The sequence below is a fragment of the Cuculus canorus genome, chromosome 10, assembly GCF_017976375.1.
Source record: "Cuculus canorus isolate bCucCan1 chromosome 10, bCucCan1.pri, whole genome shotgun sequence".
In the NCBI taxonomy this organism is placed as follows: domain Eukaryota; kingdom Metazoa; phylum Chordata; class Aves; order Cuculiformes; family Cuculidae; genus Cuculus; species Cuculus canorus.
The window spans coordinates 7,887,736-7,907,431 of record NC_071410.1 but is presented as its reverse complement, the minus strand read 5'-3'; the positions used below and the strand labels follow the sequence as shown (position 1 = coordinate 7,907,431).

At 41.7% G+C, this 19,696-nt stretch overlaps 1 protein-coding gene across 1 annotated transcript; it reads left to right on the top strand.

The window, feature by feature from the left end:
* The first annotated feature begins 735 nt into the window (after positions 1 to 735).
* HPRT1 (hypoxanthine phosphoribosyltransferase 1) lies at positions 736 to 19,241 on the top strand. The gene is made up of 9 exons (XM_054075475.1): positions 736 to 863; positions 3,218 to 3,324; positions 5,094 to 5,277; positions 10,565 to 10,630; positions 11,542 to 11,559; positions 12,997 to 13,079; positions 15,390 to 15,436; positions 17,595 to 17,671; positions 18,298 to 19,241. Exons 1-9 carry the CDS (start codon positions 837 to 839, stop codon positions 18,343 to 18,345), a joined length of 657 nt encoding a protein of 218 aa, XP_053931450.1. The 5' UTR covers positions 736 to 836; the 3' UTR covers positions 18,346 to 19,241.
* The last annotated feature ends 455 nt before the right edge of the window (positions 19,242 to 19,696 follow it).

Sequence of the window (19,696 nt, the reverse complement as noted above, 5' to 3'; positions counted from 1 at the left end):
TCCCAGCTTTCTGGAAACAGGCCAGCTATGACATGCTCCTGATATTAGCTGCCGGGCGTATTTTGTTCTGCTACTCTAGGCAGTTTGATAACGGCTCTTTCCTCCCACTCCAGAGTTCACCCGCCCAAACTGTAGCTGAACACCCAGCTGCAATAATGCCACATTCGCTAGCTGCTCAGTGAAAATTCGCTTAAATTGGTAGTTTCGTACAAAGGAATGCTTAAACTGACTCCATCACGCTCTCTGAGCCAACACTAATAATGCTGGATCATGGAATCACAGAATGGTTTGGGTTGAAAGGGACCTTAAAGCCCATCCAGTTCCAACCCCCCTGCCATGGGCAGGGATATCCCACTGGATCAGGCTGCCCAAGGCCCATCCATCCTGCCCTTGAACACCTCCAGGGCTGGGGCAGCTACAGCTTCCCTAGGCAACCCAGCCCAAGGTTTCTGTGGGCGAAGGAGGAGAGAAGGAGCCGCTGCAGGCGCAGCAACTATGTTGGGAGCGCGCACGGCGGCCATGTTGGGGGCGAGCAGCACGTGGAGAAGAGCGGTGGACATGTTGGGGGGGGAAGGGGGCGGTGTCGCGGCGGCCATCTTGGGGGCGGGCAGCACAGGGAAGGCGCCGCGGCGGCCATGTCGGGGGCGGGCAACATAGGGGCGGTGCCGCTGCGGCCATGTCGGGGGCGGGCAGCGCGGATGCGGTGCTGCGGCGGCCATGTTGGGGGCGGGCAGCACAGGGAAGGCGGCGCCGGGGCCGTGCGGGGCGCGGTGCCTGCCCGCCGCCCGCCCGCCCGCCGCCGCCGCCGCGTTCCTCCTCGCCGCCCGCCGCGCTCCATGGCGACCCCCAGCCCCTGCATCGTGGTGAGTGCGGCCGCCGCGGGGACCACGCGATGGGGCAGCGCGGGAGGAGCCGCCGCCGCCCAGGGAGTCACCTTGAGGGGCGCCCCGCGCTGCCCGGCCAAGGGAGGGGGTACGGGGGGTGAATCCCGGGAGCTCGGAGGGGGGAGCCCCAGGGGGTAGATCGGGGACGGGGTCCGCACGGGGTGGGGGAGAGCTTGGGGGGGTAATGAGGGGTGAAGCCTGGAGGGGAGCGTCGGAGAGGGGGGACCGCGAGGGTGGTGAACAGCGTGGGGACTCGGGGAGGGGGGAGCCCCGGGGGAGGCCGGGGTGAATCCCGAGGAGGGTCAGAGAGGGGGAGGCTCGGAGAGGTGGACCCGGGGGGGTTCGCAGAGGGGGACCCTGAGGGGAAGGCGGGGTCCCTGGGGGCGGGGGAGTGAACCTCGGGGCAGCGTGGGGGCTCAGGGAGGGGAGAACCCCGGGGGAGGCGGGTCGGGGGTGAATCCCAGGGGTTTGGGGGGTTGGAACCCCAGAGGGTTCGAGGAGGGGTGAATCTCGGGGGTGCTCAGGGAGGTGAACGTGGGGAGATAAGGGACCCTGGCAGGGAGGGGTGAACCTCAGGGCAACTTGGGGGCTGAAGCAAATGAACTCGGGGGGGTTGCACCCCAAGGGATGAATCCCAGGGGGTGCTTAGTGAAGTGAACCCTGGGAAGGGGGAATCCTGGGGGAGTGAATCTCGGAAGTGCTTGAGGAGGTGACCCCCGGCAAGTGGTGGCCCCAGGAGGCTCGAGGGGGTGACCCCCAGGGGTGCCACCTTGGGATTAATGGGGAAGCGGCTCCCAGCCCCAGTGAGCCCTGCTCCCACACACCTTCCCATTCCTGTGGCTTTTGGGGGCACGCTGGGAGGCAGTGGGGTGCCCTGGGTGCATTGGGGGGGTGAGGGGGGGGATGCACTTTGGCATCATTGCTGCATCTGCTTGGCTTCTTGCATTCTGTTATTTTTCACGGAACACGTGGTGCCTCGTGGCCGAGAGCTGCACCGGCCCAGGTTGGCGCTGAAAGTACCCACGGTCCAAAAAACATTCTGGCAAAATCTGTAGGAAGGGCCTGTTTCCTACCAGATGCAGGAAGAAAGGTTTAGGAGGCAGCGCTGGGGATAATGATGGGCCTGAACCACAGGGAAATCCCGTGTGGTTTGTGAGGGATCTGCCTTACTGCCTCAAATACCATCCTGCTCTTCAAATACCATCCCACCCGTATGCGTGGGTAGCGCATGCAGGGTCTGTTTTGGATGGGAGGGTGAAATACTCTTGGAATTCTCCATGCAAGGTACTCGTTAGGGGTTACACAACAAAAAAAGCGATGTAAACAGGTGGCTGTTGAGAGGCCAGGTAAGTGGTTCCGTGAGCACCGCAATAGGATTGTGTTCTGTGAGGACAGCGGTAGCCAAAATGGATACTTAAAACGCCTGCCCTGGTGAACTGTCAGTAATGAGCTTTGGTTTACTCTCGGAAATTCTTAACTTCATTTTACACGTAGTATTCAGCTGCATAACCAGAAAGTGATGAAATGAAAAAAACAGTGTCGTGTTCGCGTTGCAGCTGGGTTAAGACTCAGGGAAAGCCATTTTTGATGCTGGTGCCACGATATGCCCTGAACCTCAGCAGTGTTTGGTACAATCATATGCATGTGCTAATCTCTTGTGCTAATTAATATACACTTGCTAATATTGCAGCCTGTTTCGTACAGGGAATTTGCCTGTGCGGAACAGGTTGCTGAAGTAGGGCTTTCTGAAAGGTCCCAAACCCCCATGGTTTGCAGGCAGTGGTCTGAAAAGGCTTGTTTCACAGCAACATAGCGTGTCATGCACATATAGCTGTCTTGTCTTGTCCTGAAAGCTGTCTCATGTGTTTTGTTGTGATTTGGTGTTGTGGAGATTTGGAAAATGTCCATATCCAACCTCTGCTTGCTTATTTGCAAGTGCAGGTTTTGCATTACACTAGGAAAATCAAAGGTATTCAAAAGCTCCTTGATTATTTTTTTTTTTAATGAAATAGAAAGATAAATTGAGGTGTAGTAGTTCTGTTTTTCCACTCTCCAATGTAGGAGAACGTTGTTTTAGGACTCAGTTTGTTCCCCACATTGTACTGCACAACAGCTCATATGGTGTTTCAAGCAATTCCTGTGAACTGTAGGTTCTGCTAGATTACACTTCATGCTGTGTTCAGTGGGACTGATGTTTTTGCAAACAGGGAAGGTAAAGTGATCCTGATGAGTGTCCTGGGGTTGACAGTTTACTGAATAAAGAGAAGGACTTGCAGTTTCTCACCACAGACTTTCTATAAGCCTTTGTAGAAATCTCACCTTTTCCTTTTCAGATTGGCGACGATGAACAAGGTTATGACCTGGACTTGTTTTGCATACCTAAACATTATGCAGATGATTTGGAAAAAGTCTATATTCCTCATGGGCTCATCATGGACAGGTTGGTTTGACTTCAGTCAGTACACTGCTCCAGCTGATTCCATGATGCTGGAATAAACAATCTTCCAGTGATAGTTTTGCTGTCTGGTGGCTGTCTAAATAGATTACATTTAATTGGAGACTAAGAAGTACAAGTGCTAATTAACTCTTTCTTGTTTGGCTTCTAAGAGTTGTGCATTTGCTGATATGCTGTTCTTGGGAAATCTGTTGTAATTCTTAAGCAAAATTTTGTGATACCGAACAATCCACAGCTTTCTTTCCGGAGTTTCTTTGATGTTTTACCTTCTTAAAGACTAATTAGGCGACATTATTTGTTCTGCCAGTTCAGTCTGAAAACAATTATAGCCTCTTGAATTTTCTTGGGATATTAATAAAAGTAAATTATTAATCACATCATCTTAGACTTTCTCATGGTTGTGTGACAGATGAATAGTATCCAACTTTCTCTTACCTTCTGGGGAAGACATTAGTCTGTAAATACCAATCTGTCACTTCTGTGGTTGCTGAAATCTGTGATGTGTTGTTCAAGTTTTCTCCTGGGTGATCAGAAATGGGTGCACAAGCCTGTAAGGCATTTTTGCTTTAGACTGTATTTGATAGCTGCTAATTCCCAACCTGGCTTGAACACTTCCAGAGAGGGGGCAGCCACAGCTTCCCTGGGCAATCTGTGCCAGCGCCTCACCACCCTCATCGGGAAGAAATTCTTCCTAATGTCTAATCTAAATCTTCCCCCTTCCAATTTAAAGCCATTCCCCCTCATCCTATCACTTTTTGTTTTTTGGAAAAAGTCCCTCGTTAGCTTTGCTGTAGACTCTTCAGGTACTGGAAGCTGCTCTAAGGTCTCCCCAGAACCTTCAACAACTGAACAACCCTGACTCTCGCAGCCTGGCCTCATAGCAGAGGTGCTCCGGCCCTTGGATCAGCAGCTTGGTGAAGAAGTTGCTGGAGACACTCAACCATTTAAGAGTGTTGCTGGGTGAATTTTCATGGAGATCTTATGAATGGGACTGCATCTAGATTTTGCATGGTGCTGTTTGAAATCTAAACATTCCTATAATTTTTTTTTAAAGTATTGTGGAAACTTTTCACTGAAAGTCCATATAGAGGAAAAATTGGACAAAGTACATGTCATTAAGTAATTGACGTCAAGTTTATAATGGTAGGCTCTCTCTGAGAAACCTGCTGTCAGCTGGCACACAATAAATAGATGCCATGCTTTCTAAAACAAATTACAAGATAAATTTAGGAGCAATGATTGCAGAAAAATGGTGCAGTGTTCTCTTGCTGTTCATTGTTGGTATTGTATTTTGCAGTTAGGACAAATTTCTGGCATTCTAGCTTGGCAAAGAAATGTAAGCTCTGTAGATTCCAGTTTGAGAATGTTCTTGCGCCTCAGTGAGGGCTACTGCCTTTTTGGTTGTGTTGTCTTACATTACTGCTTGCATGGAGGCTGACCCTCTCTCTGGAAGGAGAAAATACACATTCATATCGCATATCTGACAGTGAAACAGCTTTAGGGTGGTAAGAATTGCTTTGGCTGAGTGTGATGTTTGAAAACAGAGGTGTTTGGCAGTGCTGTTGTTAGATTAACCTTGAAAAGCAGAACTTTGTTGACCAATAACCTGTAAAAGTGACAGAAGTGGTAGGCAAATATTTCTGAGCAAAACATGTTTCCAGGTTTGAAGTACGTGTTAGCGATGTGAAATGCTGTGGCTGTAGTGAGCAAATGAAGTGTGTTGTCACTGATAACTCTTCCTTGGTTTCATATAGGACGGAGAGGCTGGCACGAGAAATCATGAAGGGCATGGGAGGACACCACATCGTAGCACTCTGTGTACTCAAGGGTGGCTATAAATTTTTTGCTGATTTATTAGACTACATCAAAGCGCTGAACAGAAACAGTGACAAATCGATCCCCATGACTGTGGACTTCATTAGGTTGAAGAGTTATTGTGTAAGTATCTCTGCAACACTGCAATTTTTACATAAATTTGACTAACTTCAAATTATTAACAGAGGTAGTTCGATATTGTTGCTGCCAGAATGTGTTAATGTTTAGCAAATAATTAAGGGAATTAAGAGTCACAAGCTGATTTACTTTTCTCTACCTTACTATATAATGTTTTCTTTTAGACCTTTATTTCTGCAGCCCAGTAGAGTCCTCATGCAGAGCAGAGAGACCCTTTCCATGTCCTTTACTTGTTTAACAGTTTCCTTTTTCCCTGCTACCCCATCTCTAAAGCTGTGGCTCTAGAATAATACAGAGGATTCTCCTGCAACTATAGTTACAAAAAAATAATTCTGGGAGGTTCTGTGGCTTGGACATCATTCATTGGACAGGAACGCTTCAAAGCTGTAAAAACAGTTACGCCCAAGTTCCCTGCCTCATCTTTTGTTTGGCTTGATCAAGCAATGAACACAATTAGTATTTTTGCAAAATAATTTATTTTCATTTTGAACACAGGGTTTAACTTCGCAGGGAAACTGAACATTCTGTAACTTGTTAAGTTTTATAGAAGAAAACAAGGTCATGTTATGCAGGTCAAAGGAAGAAGCCGGTGTAGATTAGTACTGTGTGCTTCCTGCCTTAACTGACAGCCTAGTGTTTTAGATATTTATGATTTGTTCCCTGAGACTATCTGTAGCATGGAAATAAATTAATTTTTTTTTGTTTCAGCTTAGGGTGTTTGAATAAATTGTTTCATAATGTTATGCTGTTAGTTCTGTCTCAGCAAGTTTGCATTCAAGTTGCAGTTGTAGACGAGTGCCTATTCCAGTAGAAAAAAAGATCACAAAATTGGAAACTCTACTTCATTCTTCATTTCATTAAACTGTGAAACCAGATATGGAGTTACTGTAGACTTAGTTTGGACTGTCAAAGAACTTCATAGATTGATGATTGTTGCTGATTTTCATCCAGAACTGTGTGGAACTTTGGTCAAGTCTGCTTGTAGAATGAGCAGCCCTGGCTGCCCGAGGCGTGTGGCCAGCTGGCCATCCAGGGGTTACCTGGAAACCATGATCATCTTTGCTGAACGCGAGGCAGTAATTTAGCTATACTCTTTATCGAGAAAGCAAGGCTGGGCAGGAGAGTTCTTGCCAGCCTGTGGTTGTGTCTCACAAGGCACTACATGTGCTTGCACACCATGTATAAATCGTCAGGCCAGAGCTGCTGGACACCCGTTCATTCTGCTCACCCTCCAGAAAATTCAGCCTCCTGTAGCTGGTCTGCATAACTAAGCCACCGTGCACCCATTTATTCTGCTAGAAAAAGCCACAAGGAAAAGCTGAGTGTCTCTATTACAGGAGAACATGTTAAAGGATAGGAAACAATGACTCGCACTTTTTTGGGGGTGAGGAAATTGTATGTGTTCTGCTTTCTTCAGGGAACAATTCCATTAACTTACTTGACTTGTTCAGAAACCAGTATAAAGACTACACCCTCTTACTCTCTCTGCTTTCTGACTAACTTGGAAAAAACTATTGGAGAAATGGTTTGAAACACCTGGAAAAAAGCCCTCTGCTAAAAAGCAAGACTGCCTTATTATAAACGTTTTCTTTGCTTATACTTTGGTTCTTTGCAAATACTTTGGTTCATTTCTGTGCTACAGCTGCTTTTGTTTATTACCCTGAAAAACTACAGTGCCTTGATATTAATAGGGGAGTGAGCAGCAAAATAAGTTTTATGAGAATTAAAAGCCTGTTTTTGTGGTAAAAACAAGTAGATGAAGAGTAAAGCAGAGAAATTTAGACAGAAAGCTGTCTAAGCAGAATGTTTTCCTTGAGGTGTCGGCTTCAGAGTTTTTACTTTTGTCAGCCAAGTCTATAAAAGAATGTTTTCTTGCTCTAGATGAGTGAGGAGTTCCTGTGACTTGATGCCTCCACTACAGTATTTACGAGCAGTTCATTTCTGTGGAATTGCTTAGGTGGTTATTAATATCCAGGCTTCTGTCATTTAGATCGCCTAACTCGATAGGCTGGATAAGATTGTCCTAGCCTGAACAAGTCTGTCTCAAATTGACTAGATCTTCCATCATTAATGACGTCAAGATGCTAAATCTGCTTTGTAGTTTTTATCTGTGCTTTACTAGATGGAAAGATCTGCATTGTTAGTGGTGTGAAAACCACTACCAACTGTAACGGACAGTTGGAAGTGGAGCTCGCTCTCTTGTCTCTGTCTTTGGATGCGATGAGTAGATCGTGCTGCCAGCCTTTACTGACTGGATAAAAGATGTTAAAAATACCCTGGTTGCATAAACAAAGCCGCTGAACTTGTGTAATGGTTCTGAAATTGATGTAATTGAGGTTCTATTCTTATTTCAAACTGATCATTTAATATTTACAATTTATGGGGTTTTTTTGTGTTGCAATGCAGAGTTCATACTGTTCTGCACCCAAAAATAATTCTCCAAGAATACTGACATGATCAAGCCTTGATTAAACTTTGCTCGTAACTCCAGCTTTCTGAGTCCTTTCAGATGAATTTTAATGATCTGGCAAGCTGTTAAGAAATGGAAAGATAGTGTTTATGAACAGACCCAGATCTTGGTATTCTTGACGAATATTTTGTTTTGTTTGTGCTAAAAGAAGCATGGCTCTTCACCAATCTCCTGCATTTAAACTTGTAAATGAGCAAACGTTGCTCATGCAGTCATGAAGGGCCGCCAGAAGACGAGTGTTGCAGTGTCACTCAGGAAAAGAGGGATTTTCAATGGAGCACACAGTGAACTCTGGTTAGGCTGGTCACAGCAGTGTTGTGCAAAATGTGTGATAACTAAGCCTTATAGCAGATAATAAAAGGACCTTAAAATGCCTTTTTAAAAGGTGATCTTGGAGTTACTTAGGTCAGGCGTTACAGTATTGTAAAGCATTATTGTTTTCCAGCAGTGAGAGCTGGAAGGCAGTGAGAACAGAACTCAACAGTAAAACTCTTTATGTGTTAAACCACAGAGCATTAAAGTCTTACCAGTACTGAAATCAGAAATAATGCTCCTGAAGATAATTAAAGTGTTGCTTAATTATTAAACAAAGTTCTTTCCAATGGAAATCTGGTTACAACCAGTGTTGGAAACTCATTAGCTGTTTTTTATCCTTTAATTGCTCAGGGACTCAATACCCGCATAGGAATGTGGGGTTTTATGCCAATGGAGATTTATGTTTTGTGTTAAAAAGTGTAGCAATATATATGGGTTTTGGTGGGAAGGAGCAGGAGGGTTTCTCTAGGTTACATTGTTTTCTGCTGCTCGTCAGGCTTAATATACACAATCCAAGGGTTTACAGTAACCTGCAGTTTGTGGTGCTCTTGATTGAGTGTGGTGTGTTGCTTTGTAGGCAGACAGATCATCAGGAGCCTGATGTTACACATATACCAAGGAGTACCAGTCTGTTGTTTGTGCATGTAATTTTAAGGGAACAAATACCAGTAACCTCTTCCTCCATCATTGTTTTGTAAGGAATGATGATTTTTTTTTTACATTCTTCCATGGAAGGAGGATGAAATCCCTATTAGTGTAGGAATAGATAAGAGAGAATCCTGTAACATAAACAAGGAAAAGTTTAAAGAAGCCATCATTTTAAGATAATTTGAAGGCAGGATGAACAAAGGAAATGTCCTTTAGCTTTATGAGTGCAGTGTTTAACTGAATCACATTTTTGTGGTTGAACTAGCTGGTATCTCAGGCATTCAGTAGCAGTATGTGTATCCAGTGGATCAAGCAGCCATCGTTTTGGACATCTTTACTTTTTCAGCACAGTGACATTGATGCCGTTTGGTTTAGTTATTGTTTGCACTGTTATGGAAGCACTGAAGCAGTTGACTCTTTATCAAAAATGAATGTTCCAGTAGTAATGAAACATGGCACTTCAGTGTAATTTCAGAGTTGTGTAACTCAAGCTAATGTTTTCTTTAAAGCACATGGGGTAAAAATTAAAAAGATACCAATTCTAATAATTTTTTTTTTTTAATGTCGTGTCATAGGAATCTTAAAGGGAAAATATCTGTTAGTCTTATCTGCTTTTACATGCCTAGGGCTTTCAGCACTTCTTTATACTAGACCACTGATGCCTCTGTCCAAAGAATTTTAATGTTTTCTCTTTACTATCGTCCTGGTGTTATTCATTGTGTACTTTGTTTGTACCTCTCCTAAATAATTTGTTTCCCCGTTTTTGTGTTAACAGCTTTGATTTTTGCCTACAATTCACATAGCACAAATATTGGTCTTCCTGTGGCTGTAGGCACTGGCTGCTGTGCATGGCTGCATCTCTGTTCCATTTTGCTCTCCTTTTTGGCATCTGCCATTCCTGGGTTTGGGGAAGGAACTGCTGTTGTGCTGCACAACCACGCAACACACTTGGGCTTCAAGGTGCAGCAAAATAATATCTTTTTTTTTTTCTAAAAGGAGGATACGTGATAAGAAGCTGCAAGAATAAAGTTTAATAGGCAGTATTAACCTTCGACTGAAATGATTAAATTTTAGGGCAGTGTTGTCATCTGTAAGTAGTACAGTAATAAGCATATTGTATCTAATATGAACAGTGAGTTGAATGACTGTAAATAAACTGCAAAGATCTCTAGGCCACTCCAGGCAGCTGTTTTGAACTTGCTTATAAAGCATCTCATTTACGTTTGTATCAAAGTTTAGTTTTACTGATGCAAAATGCTGTGTTGTAGTCCTGGTGTACCAATGTGGCTGTTCAATTGCTATATGAAGTAATTTGATTTGTTGCCAGTATTTGTTGTAAATTAGGCAAACATAAGCTTTTCTGGCTGTTTTTGTAGCTTTTTTTTCTAATGATGAATCTGCGCCTTATTTGCTATTACAGTTGTTACAGTTGCTTATTCTTATTTGAGGATTAAGGCTTTCTAAAGAATTAAAGTTTAAAATGTCAATTACCAGCTATATAGCAGCATGCGGCTTGGAAACCCAAGTGCTTTTTGTCTTCTTTCCATATCTGTCTGGAATGCATAGCAAATCATATCTCTCTAGATACATATGTATATATAATGGTCACAGATGAGAGACGGCGCCTGCGATTATGCGGATCTCTTATCAAACCATCTTTAATCTGAAATACCATCTGTGAATTTGTTTGCTTTTATTTTCTTAGTTAATAGAGAGACGCTGTTGGTGCTCTGAAAGCATTAGCATTTACTGGTGAGGTACTTGGCAGTTGTGATACTGGGAGAAAACATGATTTGAGTCCTGGTAGCACTAATGCTCACCCTCCTCTTTTTTTTTTAGAATGATCAATCAACTGGAGATATAAAAGTCATTGGTGGAGACGACCTTTCAACCTTGACTGGAAAGGTATGACTCTATATATCAAACAAACAAAACCCCTAAAGAACATGCATACCTGCATGGTTTTAAGGCTGCTTTTTTAGTGTTTAGGTTGTAAAGTTAAAAGAAATGAAAACAGAAGAGTTTCATTTTACTGTATACTAGGAGAGTGGATAAACCACACCAAAGCCATCAGTTTAGTCTGAGCTTAACAAAAAAAGCCCTGTTCACTGCCTTCAGTATCAGCAAAGTTTATGAGATTTGTTTTTCAAATTATTTTTTTTGACAGCGGCATTATTTATTCACCGTGTTGATGTTTCACTGAAGTAGTGATGGGAATTTGTACTGTCAAGACATGTAACATGCACCCACGTTAGGAATGGAGCTTTCTGCTAGAGGCAGTGACAAGAGAAGGAAATGAGAGAATGTGAACTGGGAGTTTGCTTTTCTCCAGTCACTATGTGGAGATCATTGATCCAGATGTCTGGGGTGAAAGTATCGGTGCCTCCTGCTCTGTCAGAAAGCATTACTTCGCCCTTCTCCACACACATGTGATCTTTAAGGCATGTATGTCACTGTTCAGTATAAAGGATGTAGGTAGGACAGAATTGTATGTGTCTCTGTAGTGTGCTTTAGAAGAATGTGAATTGTGTAGACTCTGGTTTGATCTCTTTTGCATGGATCTAGAATTCTCCAGGTCTGAATAATTTAAAGACCACTTTGTACTCAGCATGAGATGTTAAGGAGAATCTCATTGCCAGCTAATTGTTAGTAGAGCATCAGAAACGTTAACTGCATAGAATTGACTGTTACATGTGTAAACGTTGTGGAGCAAATATTTAACTGCAATGAATATTAATTAGACATTAATACCTATAAGAAATGTCATATTCTCTAGGTATTAATGGATTTTTCTTTTTTCTTTTTCTTCCCACCAGAATGTTTTGATTGTGGAGGTAAGTATTGTTTCGTTCTAATATGTCACTGGTGAAAGAGTTTTAACAGAAGTTGGTTTTATGTATGGTGTTTTTTTAATATGAGGAGGTTACATTATCCCACAGGAAGCACATTCAGTTTCGAAACTCCTACCAAAACAGTGTGTATGCAGCGGTCATCTGTGGCACCAGTGGTGTCTTTTGAAGTATATTTTGCTTCAGGTAGACAGGTGCGTTTAATTATCTATCTGCTCCATTTCAGATGATTGTGTGTTTTTAAAGTCCCATGCAGCTAACTGGGTTACTCTCTCATTTGTTCAGTGAATCATCTGTCCAATGAGTTCTGTTAAACCCTGTCAAATACAAACCCTTTTACCGATCACAGTTTTAACTGTCAAGATATAAAATGCACATTTGTTGTAGGTTTAATATCTGGTGTACCAGAGCACCGGATTTTCTATACAGCATGCCTTTAACGTGCAAAACCTTCTGAATGAAATGGAGATTGACATCCAAGAAACAGATAATCACACAATACTAGTCATCAGTTCTGGTTTTATTTTAGAGTATAGAAGTAGCTGCTTCTCTTTATTTACCAGCTTTTATTTCTATCTATATATTTGTATGTCTTTAACTGGAGTTTATAATCATGATTAGAAGCATTAAGTGTTGAAGAAGGTATTGCTGACAGGTGCTCTGAGGTTTTTGATTGAATTTTTATTTTGATTGGGAATTGTGGGAAAATAAGCTGAAACCACGACATTGATGCTTCTGTGTTATCTACCTCCTTTACTTCAAATAGACTTGATTTCAGGCCAGGGTAAGGCCTGTCCCTCTAAGATCGTGTGATTATTTCAGTTCAAATGAGGAGTCCATTTTTGATGCTTCAGTTTTAAGCCAGATTTTTTTTTTCTGCTTGTATGTGCAGTGGATAGGATTAAAGTGGTGTGTGAAAATTCGTTGTAGGGTGTTTGAGTGTGCACTTTAGAACTGCACAGATATCCCCAGTGCGATTTCTTTGCCTGTTTCTTGGATCTGTAATGCAAATTACACCCCTCTAATTGCAATAATGAGTTGCTCTATTTTCCCTTCCTACTTTTCTTTCTGCTGTTAACTTCTGTCTCTGTAACAGCTCAACAGCAAGACTAGTGTTACTCTCATCATATTCAAATTAAACATTGTCTTATAGCTGCGAGGAGCACAAGCCATAAAATCTCCAGAAGGAGCCAAGAAGGTCGTAGTTCAGTAACAGTCATAGTTATCCACTACAATTAATAACTATTGTTAATGTGTATCAGAGTTGCTTAAGTACATGGTTTTACATGTCACCTATATTTGATTACGAACAGTATTTTTGGCATATTTTCATGCTATTACTCATGAGCAATTTCTGTGGTAGAAACTTGAAAATGCTGCTCTGACTTGTTTGATATTCTTACATGAGACTTTTATTTTCAGGATATAATTGATACTGGTAAAACAATGAAAACGTTGCTGTCTCTACTTAAGCAGTATAACCCAAAGATGGTGAAAGTAGCCAGGTAAATTTTTAATGATGATTATTTGTGCTGTATTTCGTCTTAAAAATGGTACACGATGAGAGGAAGAAAATAGAGAATATATTTCCATGGAAAATAAATGGGAGTGAACATCTCTGCAGGAGTCATAGGAGTCTTACGTGAAGCAATCTTTTGGAATTGTTGGGATTTGGCATTTGTTTAAACTCCAAAAGCACTTTTTGCTCATTATGAGACCATACATTCATTAAGACTGGTGAGACACTGTTCTTCCCAGTCTTATTGCTGGAAGAATTTCAGTGCTTCAGAACAGGATAGCTTGTGCATGCCTGATACCTGTCTTGCCTTATCGTGTTATGGTAATGTTCATGAGGTTTTAGCACTGAAGTCCAACTTGGGTTTAGGAGTATATGGAAGAATTTAAATCTTTTAGGCCTAAAAAAGTTCAGTTGGTGGAGGTATTTTCAACACAAATTTAGTTCATAAATGTAGGCTTTCACTAGAGATGGGGGGGAAAAAAGTGTGACTTGGGTATAATATATGTTTGTTATAATCCAAACATGTTCCTGCTTGTGGTATCTGCAACTTCAGTATCCTGCAGTGGTGGTCTACCTGTGCAATGGAGACCTTTCTTTTAGTTTACTGCCTTTAATTGTAAAATTAAATTAGTTTGCACACCAACATTATTGTTTGTGTAGTGCATGTATTGGAGCTGAGCCTTAGAGGTCATTCTGCGAGAGTCACCCAGCCATATGCTCTTCCAGGCTTTTCAACTTAGTTACATCTTTAATCAATTAGTTTCAAAACATTTTATAATTAGATAACTTAGAACTAACAAGAAATGTTGAGGATAATATTGTATTATTAACTAATATCAACATTCTTCTGATTTCTGTTTAAATTGCATCTTTTGCGCTGCTCTGCTGTGGTTGTGTGTTTTACAATAAAAGCGTAATGACTGCTGGGGATTAGAGATAAAGCTGAGCTGTGTGTAATATCTAATCAGTTGTGTTGCCATAACAATGTCAAAGCTGTTGTTAGACGTGAGAGAACAGCGCTTCTTGCTGATAATCTGGAGGTGAATGAAGGCTGAAGGTGAAGTTGTTGAGGATTTCTCTCTGGCTGGATTAAGTGTGCCACATTTTGAGTATTTGTCACTGAACAGTGTCCTAGCAGTGTGCACTGTGAATATAATCTAGTGTGAGCAAAGGCCAGTTTCCTGTCATTTAAACGTGTTGCACTAATTTGGGTCTGCCAAAGACCTGAGCGGATAAACGTGACTACCATTGTGCATAGTCTTAAGCGTAACTTTTTTTCTCGCTTCACTTGCCTGTCTTCTCTTTCTTCTCTTTCTCTTTGACAATCAGGCAGTTGTAGCAGGGAGATGTGAGTCCATGCTAGTATGATTTTTTGATTTCTTTGATCAAATCATGCACCATTTCTCAACAGTGAAGTCTCACAACTGGAAGGTTCAGTTACTGTCTAAAATTGAAACTGTGACTGACAAACAAAGCCCTGCCTTCAGGGCTGACCCAGGGCGAAAGGAGGTTTGTCCTTAATGCACAGAGTTACGCTGACCTCTCTTTACATTCTGTCATTGACCACCTTTTCTTTTCCTTCCGAAGTCTCTCTAAGGCCAAGACAGACACATGTCAGGCTAAAGGTAGAAGCGCTCAACTGGATAATGAATGAATCAAACTAGCAAGACATTTCTCTACCACAGTACCCCCAGCTCTGTACTTCAATGATTTTTACGCCTCTGACTATTAATTCTGGAAAACTGGAGCTGGTTTATATTGCCTGATCATCAGAACCAGTTACGTTTTCTTTAAGGGCGTAACTAGTACTGCCAGTGAAAAACAGTTGAGGACATGTTATGCAAGTGTATTTGAGGTTTCAATTAAGCAACTGAACTTTTGGTTCATAATACTAGTGCTCTTGGAAAGAGCTCAGTTGGTCTGGCTAGACGTATCCCAAACTGTCACCTCTTTACCTAAAAGCTAAAATGCACCTGAAATTCCTGACACATATGAACGTGAAACCCCACTAAGTTGCTTTTCACGTTGAAAATCTGTCCAGATCAGTATCTCCCAGCTTCTTTCTTGCAGATCTCTTGGTTATCCTTTAGTCTATGAACCATCCATGATTCGAGCAAGGTTTGATTTTTGTCATTATGATCACCTGCAAATAAAATAATAGTTTAAAATACATGCAGTTATGCTTTCAGTTATGCGCGTTCAGGCCAAATTCGGCTTGTCTGTCATCAAAACAGTCTTGGACATTTGTACCCAGTGCTCTTCCATGTTTCAGTTTTATGTTGGTTTTATTTGACAGTTTGTTGGTGAAGAGAACTCCTCGAAGCGTGGGATATCGGCCAGACTGTAAGTGACTTTTTGACAACTGTTATTAATTTTTAAAAGTATGTCAATGTATTGTGTACCCTTTGGTCAAAGTCCAAGGATGTTCCAAATAAGTTTTGACTGATGATTCTTGATAAATTTTGCTTTTATTTAGGGACTTTAAATATTTGGAATGTATTTTGACAGAGTTAATCTAGATTTGGTGTGATCCTTTTTGATCTTGACTTTTTGTAACATTTTACTATATTTTGGTCCAGGTTACACCTGTGCAAATTGTCTCAGCTTGCATGTAGTCAAATGCTTTAGTCAGCAGAATCTGCTGGGTTCACCTTTGATGCTTCGGGGAGTGGTTGGGGTGCCTAAGCCTACCCACCCTATGACATTTGCATGTCCCCAGGATAGGGGGTCTGATAAAAGTTTACAATGCTAAGATGCCTGAACCAGCACAAAACCAGTTATGTCTAGGCTTCTGAATTACTCCCTTCCTGTTTTCTCCTGTCTGTCCCAAGACCAAAAGAAAGGAATAGCCTCCTCAGCAGACAGTGATACCAGAGTGCCAGCTCCTTCTGCCTTGGGAAGAGCTGTGTGTTTTAATCCTGTTCCAGAGGCCACGTTCCTGTTAATTTGGACCATGTGCTTTCACTGTGGAAGTGGAGGCAATTTTGCAGCAGAATCGCATCTTCCTACTCCTCCTTCCCAGCACTGTACAATATTCTGGAACTGAAGTTTTTTCAATGCCTTAAAGCTTAATTGAGGTGTTTCCTCTGTCAAGGATGTCCCTCATTCCTGAGATCTTATTAGAGGCTTAGCTGGGTTAATGGTCTGCCTTTTGAGCATCTTGCAGCAGAGGACTTGTTTTGCCATCTGTCCTCGGAGACAGCCTGTTCAGTGCAGGACACATGAGCTCTGAAAGAAGAGATAGAGTACTAATGGCCTGGCCTGTGATTTATTGCGAAGCCAAGTAGATGCCCAAGTAGATGCCCAACATTGCGTTAATTTTTCCAGAAGTGTACACAGCCTGTTCTTTGAATTGTACAACTTCTGTCCCTGTTTCCTTACAGACCCTCATTGTAGCCAGGGAGTGAAAAACCACACAGCTATCCTGTGCTCAGGAGCCTTTCATTTTAGCATGAGGGGAGAAAGCCATTTGGAAATTTTGTATTTTAATTTATATTTATATTTTTATTTATAATTTAATATATTTTGGTCACTTTCTAGTGTATGTGGACAAATTGCACTGATACTTCTGGAGCGTGTGCAAACCGTCCTGCTAGAGCTGTTGAGGCAATCTGTGAAATAGCTGATGTCCTCTCCTTAGGCAACTTCTCTGAGAGGGAAAAAAACAAACACAAAACCCCCACCTCTTTCTGAAACCTGCAAGTGATTCCGTAAAGAACAGAGTGCTCTTTATTCCTCACTGTTCTCTGTACCATGGAATCAGTGTCTAAGTTGTGCTTTGGCAGTCCTGGTATATTCCTACCTATCAGGTCATTGCCTGCAAGCTGCAAGAATAGAGTCCCTCAAGGCAGTTACTCAAAAGCGAGGGATTGGTTTCCTTGCAGTAACTGTGGTTCTGATATTCCCTTTGTTCTGTGCTTACTCTCGCAGCCCTTGCACATCTATAGTTTTGAAGGAGCTGGTGACTCAACTCCTTCTGCCTTTGGGTACCTTCCCTGCAGCCCTACTGGAGGCGCAGGTCCAACTCCCAGAGGTGGTGCCTTTTGAATGATACTGTGAGGGTGACTTGTGCTCTGCACACCAGTTCCGCCGCTGCTGCACTGCCATGTCAAGCATCTAGGAAGTGCTGAGAATTATTGGCTTTTTTTGTGTAGGTATTGACAAAGTTGCAGGAAATTTTCAAGGAGTTTTATGTTCTGATAATAATGTCCTGTCTGAGGACTGGAATGCTTCAATTCATTTCTAGCAGACTGCGTGCTAGCACCATGCTGCTGCATGGGAACCAGTAAATACATCTATTTAATTTTGTTTTAGTTGATAAATTAACTAAGTTAAAATTTTAAAATAGTTCCAATATTAATCTGAGGGTACTTGAGTGGAAGAAATAAAATGAGTTAGGATGCTTACATGTCTATACGATTCCAGATTGCCTCTTTGAAAAGGTCTAGTGAACTCTAGGAAGTTCTTTTCTAACATACTGGTGACTTATGGTCTTTTTCAGTTGTTGGCTTTGAAGTGCCAGACAAATTTGTTGTGGGATACGCCCTAGATTACAATGAATACTTTCGAGATTTGAACGTAAGTAATTTTTCCCATATGTTTTTGCCCATTTTAAAACCAGGGAGGAGGAAGGAAGGGAAGGCTCCTTGCATCACTCTCCCTCCTCTGTAAATCATATCTCATGTGCAGATCTGTTCCATTGATGAAGCAGTGATGAGAGCAGACCCTGGAGCTCTTCTGAAACTAGAAATTACTTTGCTGCATGCCAAATGGAGGCTACAAATCTCATGTCAACTTTGACATAATGTGAAGTTTTCTTATCTTACCAGAAGTCTACAACAAAGAAGTGCATTTGCTTAGTTAAGTGAGATTTAGAGAAGAGAGACCCTCTCTTCACTTTTTATCCTAAGTCATTAATTCTTCCTCTGGGTCTCACCAGATCCAACACACACTGGGGGCAGTTAGGGGGAGGAGAAAGAAGGAAATGTTGAGATAAAATTTTAGACAAAAAAGGAAATGTTGAGATTAAATTTTAGACAAAAAAAGACATAAGTTGTTCTGCATGAACAGTACCACAAGATTCTTTCGTACTGAAACGTGCATGCTTTTATTTTTATCAGAAGCCCATTATTGAATGTGGATGTAAAACTTCAGTCTCTTGCATTACTTTTCTAACAGGAGCTTTTTATTTTATTTTGTTTCAGCATATCTGCGTGATCAGTGAGACGGGGAAGCAGAAGTACAAAGCATGAAAGCACAGTTCAAGTGCTATGACAACAGAGCTTTGAAATGTTTTGTTTACCAAGTCCTATCTTTCACAGGCTTCAGCTCTGGTACACCTGCTAAAATGGTAGAACTCCCCAGCCCCATTGTCATACGCTAACTATAATTTATTGCATGTACAATATAAGAGCTTGTCTTGTTCATTTATATTTTAGAAACATAAAGAACTAGTGCAACTCTGCACTCCTTATTTTGATTTGCACTATGACTCTACCGACTCTTGCTGCCCCTGGTTGGGTTGTGCTGTTTGGGCACTCCAGAGTCTAACTCTCGCAGTCGTAAATTGCTTAAACCTCATCAACCCAGAACTGAAATAGTTCAAGTACTGTAAATGTAAAACATTTTATGATAGGGAAGTCTATTAGTAATATTTTTGAAATCTGTAATTTAAGTTTTATATTTTAATGCACAAATGTGATTGTGATTAATGGATAGTTGTACCTTTGAGTGTTCTAAAGCATGCGGAGCAGCTGGTTACAGTATCTGTAATCTCCAAGGAGCTCATTCAGTTCTTCTGGAGTTGCCTTATTGCTGTAAAGGAAGTCTGGGTGAAAAATGTCTTGTTTGTTTGTTTATTTTTTGTTTTGTAAAGGAGATGGAATGACAAAACAGAATGTTTAAAATCTAGTTTTCATTGAGCTGCCTGTTTCTGTCAGATTTTTTTTTTGCTTTAAAAATATCCATCAGCCAGTGGAATTGCCTTTTGAGTTTAAACAGTTTTAATATATTTGTGGAAAAAAGTATTGTAATGTTTACTTTATAAGAACTACAAAACAAAGTACTTCAAATAAAGGCTGTCTCTTTAAAGAAAGCCCCATACATCTATGCCACTCGTTCTGTATATTAAAGTGCTCTTGAAATTTTCTTCTCAGTAGTATTTTTCATAAGCGTTTCTGGTGGTGGAGGCTCTGTAGAGCTTTTGATTAACATTATCCTATCTCTCAGGGGTGATACTGTCCTGGGGGAAAATATGGAAACACCTGCATATCCTAAAACAGAGCTGCATTTAAGAGAGAATTGTTTAAGCACTGTCCCTTGTTCTGCTTTGGCAAAAAAGAGCAGAGGTTATATGTTCATTAAACATATGCACGGGGAAAAAAACATGTAACCGTTTTGTAAGTAGTTGGAGCTTGTTTCTTTAATGCCTCTGTTTGTGTCGAGTCCAATTCTAACCATGGCAGCCCATCCCACACCTTGTCTTTGGCCTGTGCTTTCCTGTCTCTTAGCTTACCCACTTCTTTTACTTCTGCACATGGATTCTTCTCCTGTATACTCGGATTAAGTGCTGCTTTGTGCTTACTAATGAAGTGTTTGCTGGCC

What these genes read in the sequence shown, in the direction of transcription:
- HPRT1 (XM_054075475.1), top strand. Translation starts at nt 837, where the DNA reads ATGGCGACCCCCAGCCCCTGCATCGTG. An exon ending in CCCCCAGCCCCTGCATCGTG is followed by an intron (nt 864 to 3,217) that starts GTGAGTGCGGCC and finishes TTTCCTTTTCAG; the next exon opens with ATTGGCGACGATGAACAAGG. An exon ending in CATGGGCTCATCATGGACAG is followed by an intron (nt 3,325 to 5,093) that starts GTTGGTTTGACT and finishes GGTTTCATATAG; the next exon opens with GACGGAGAGGCTGGCACGAG.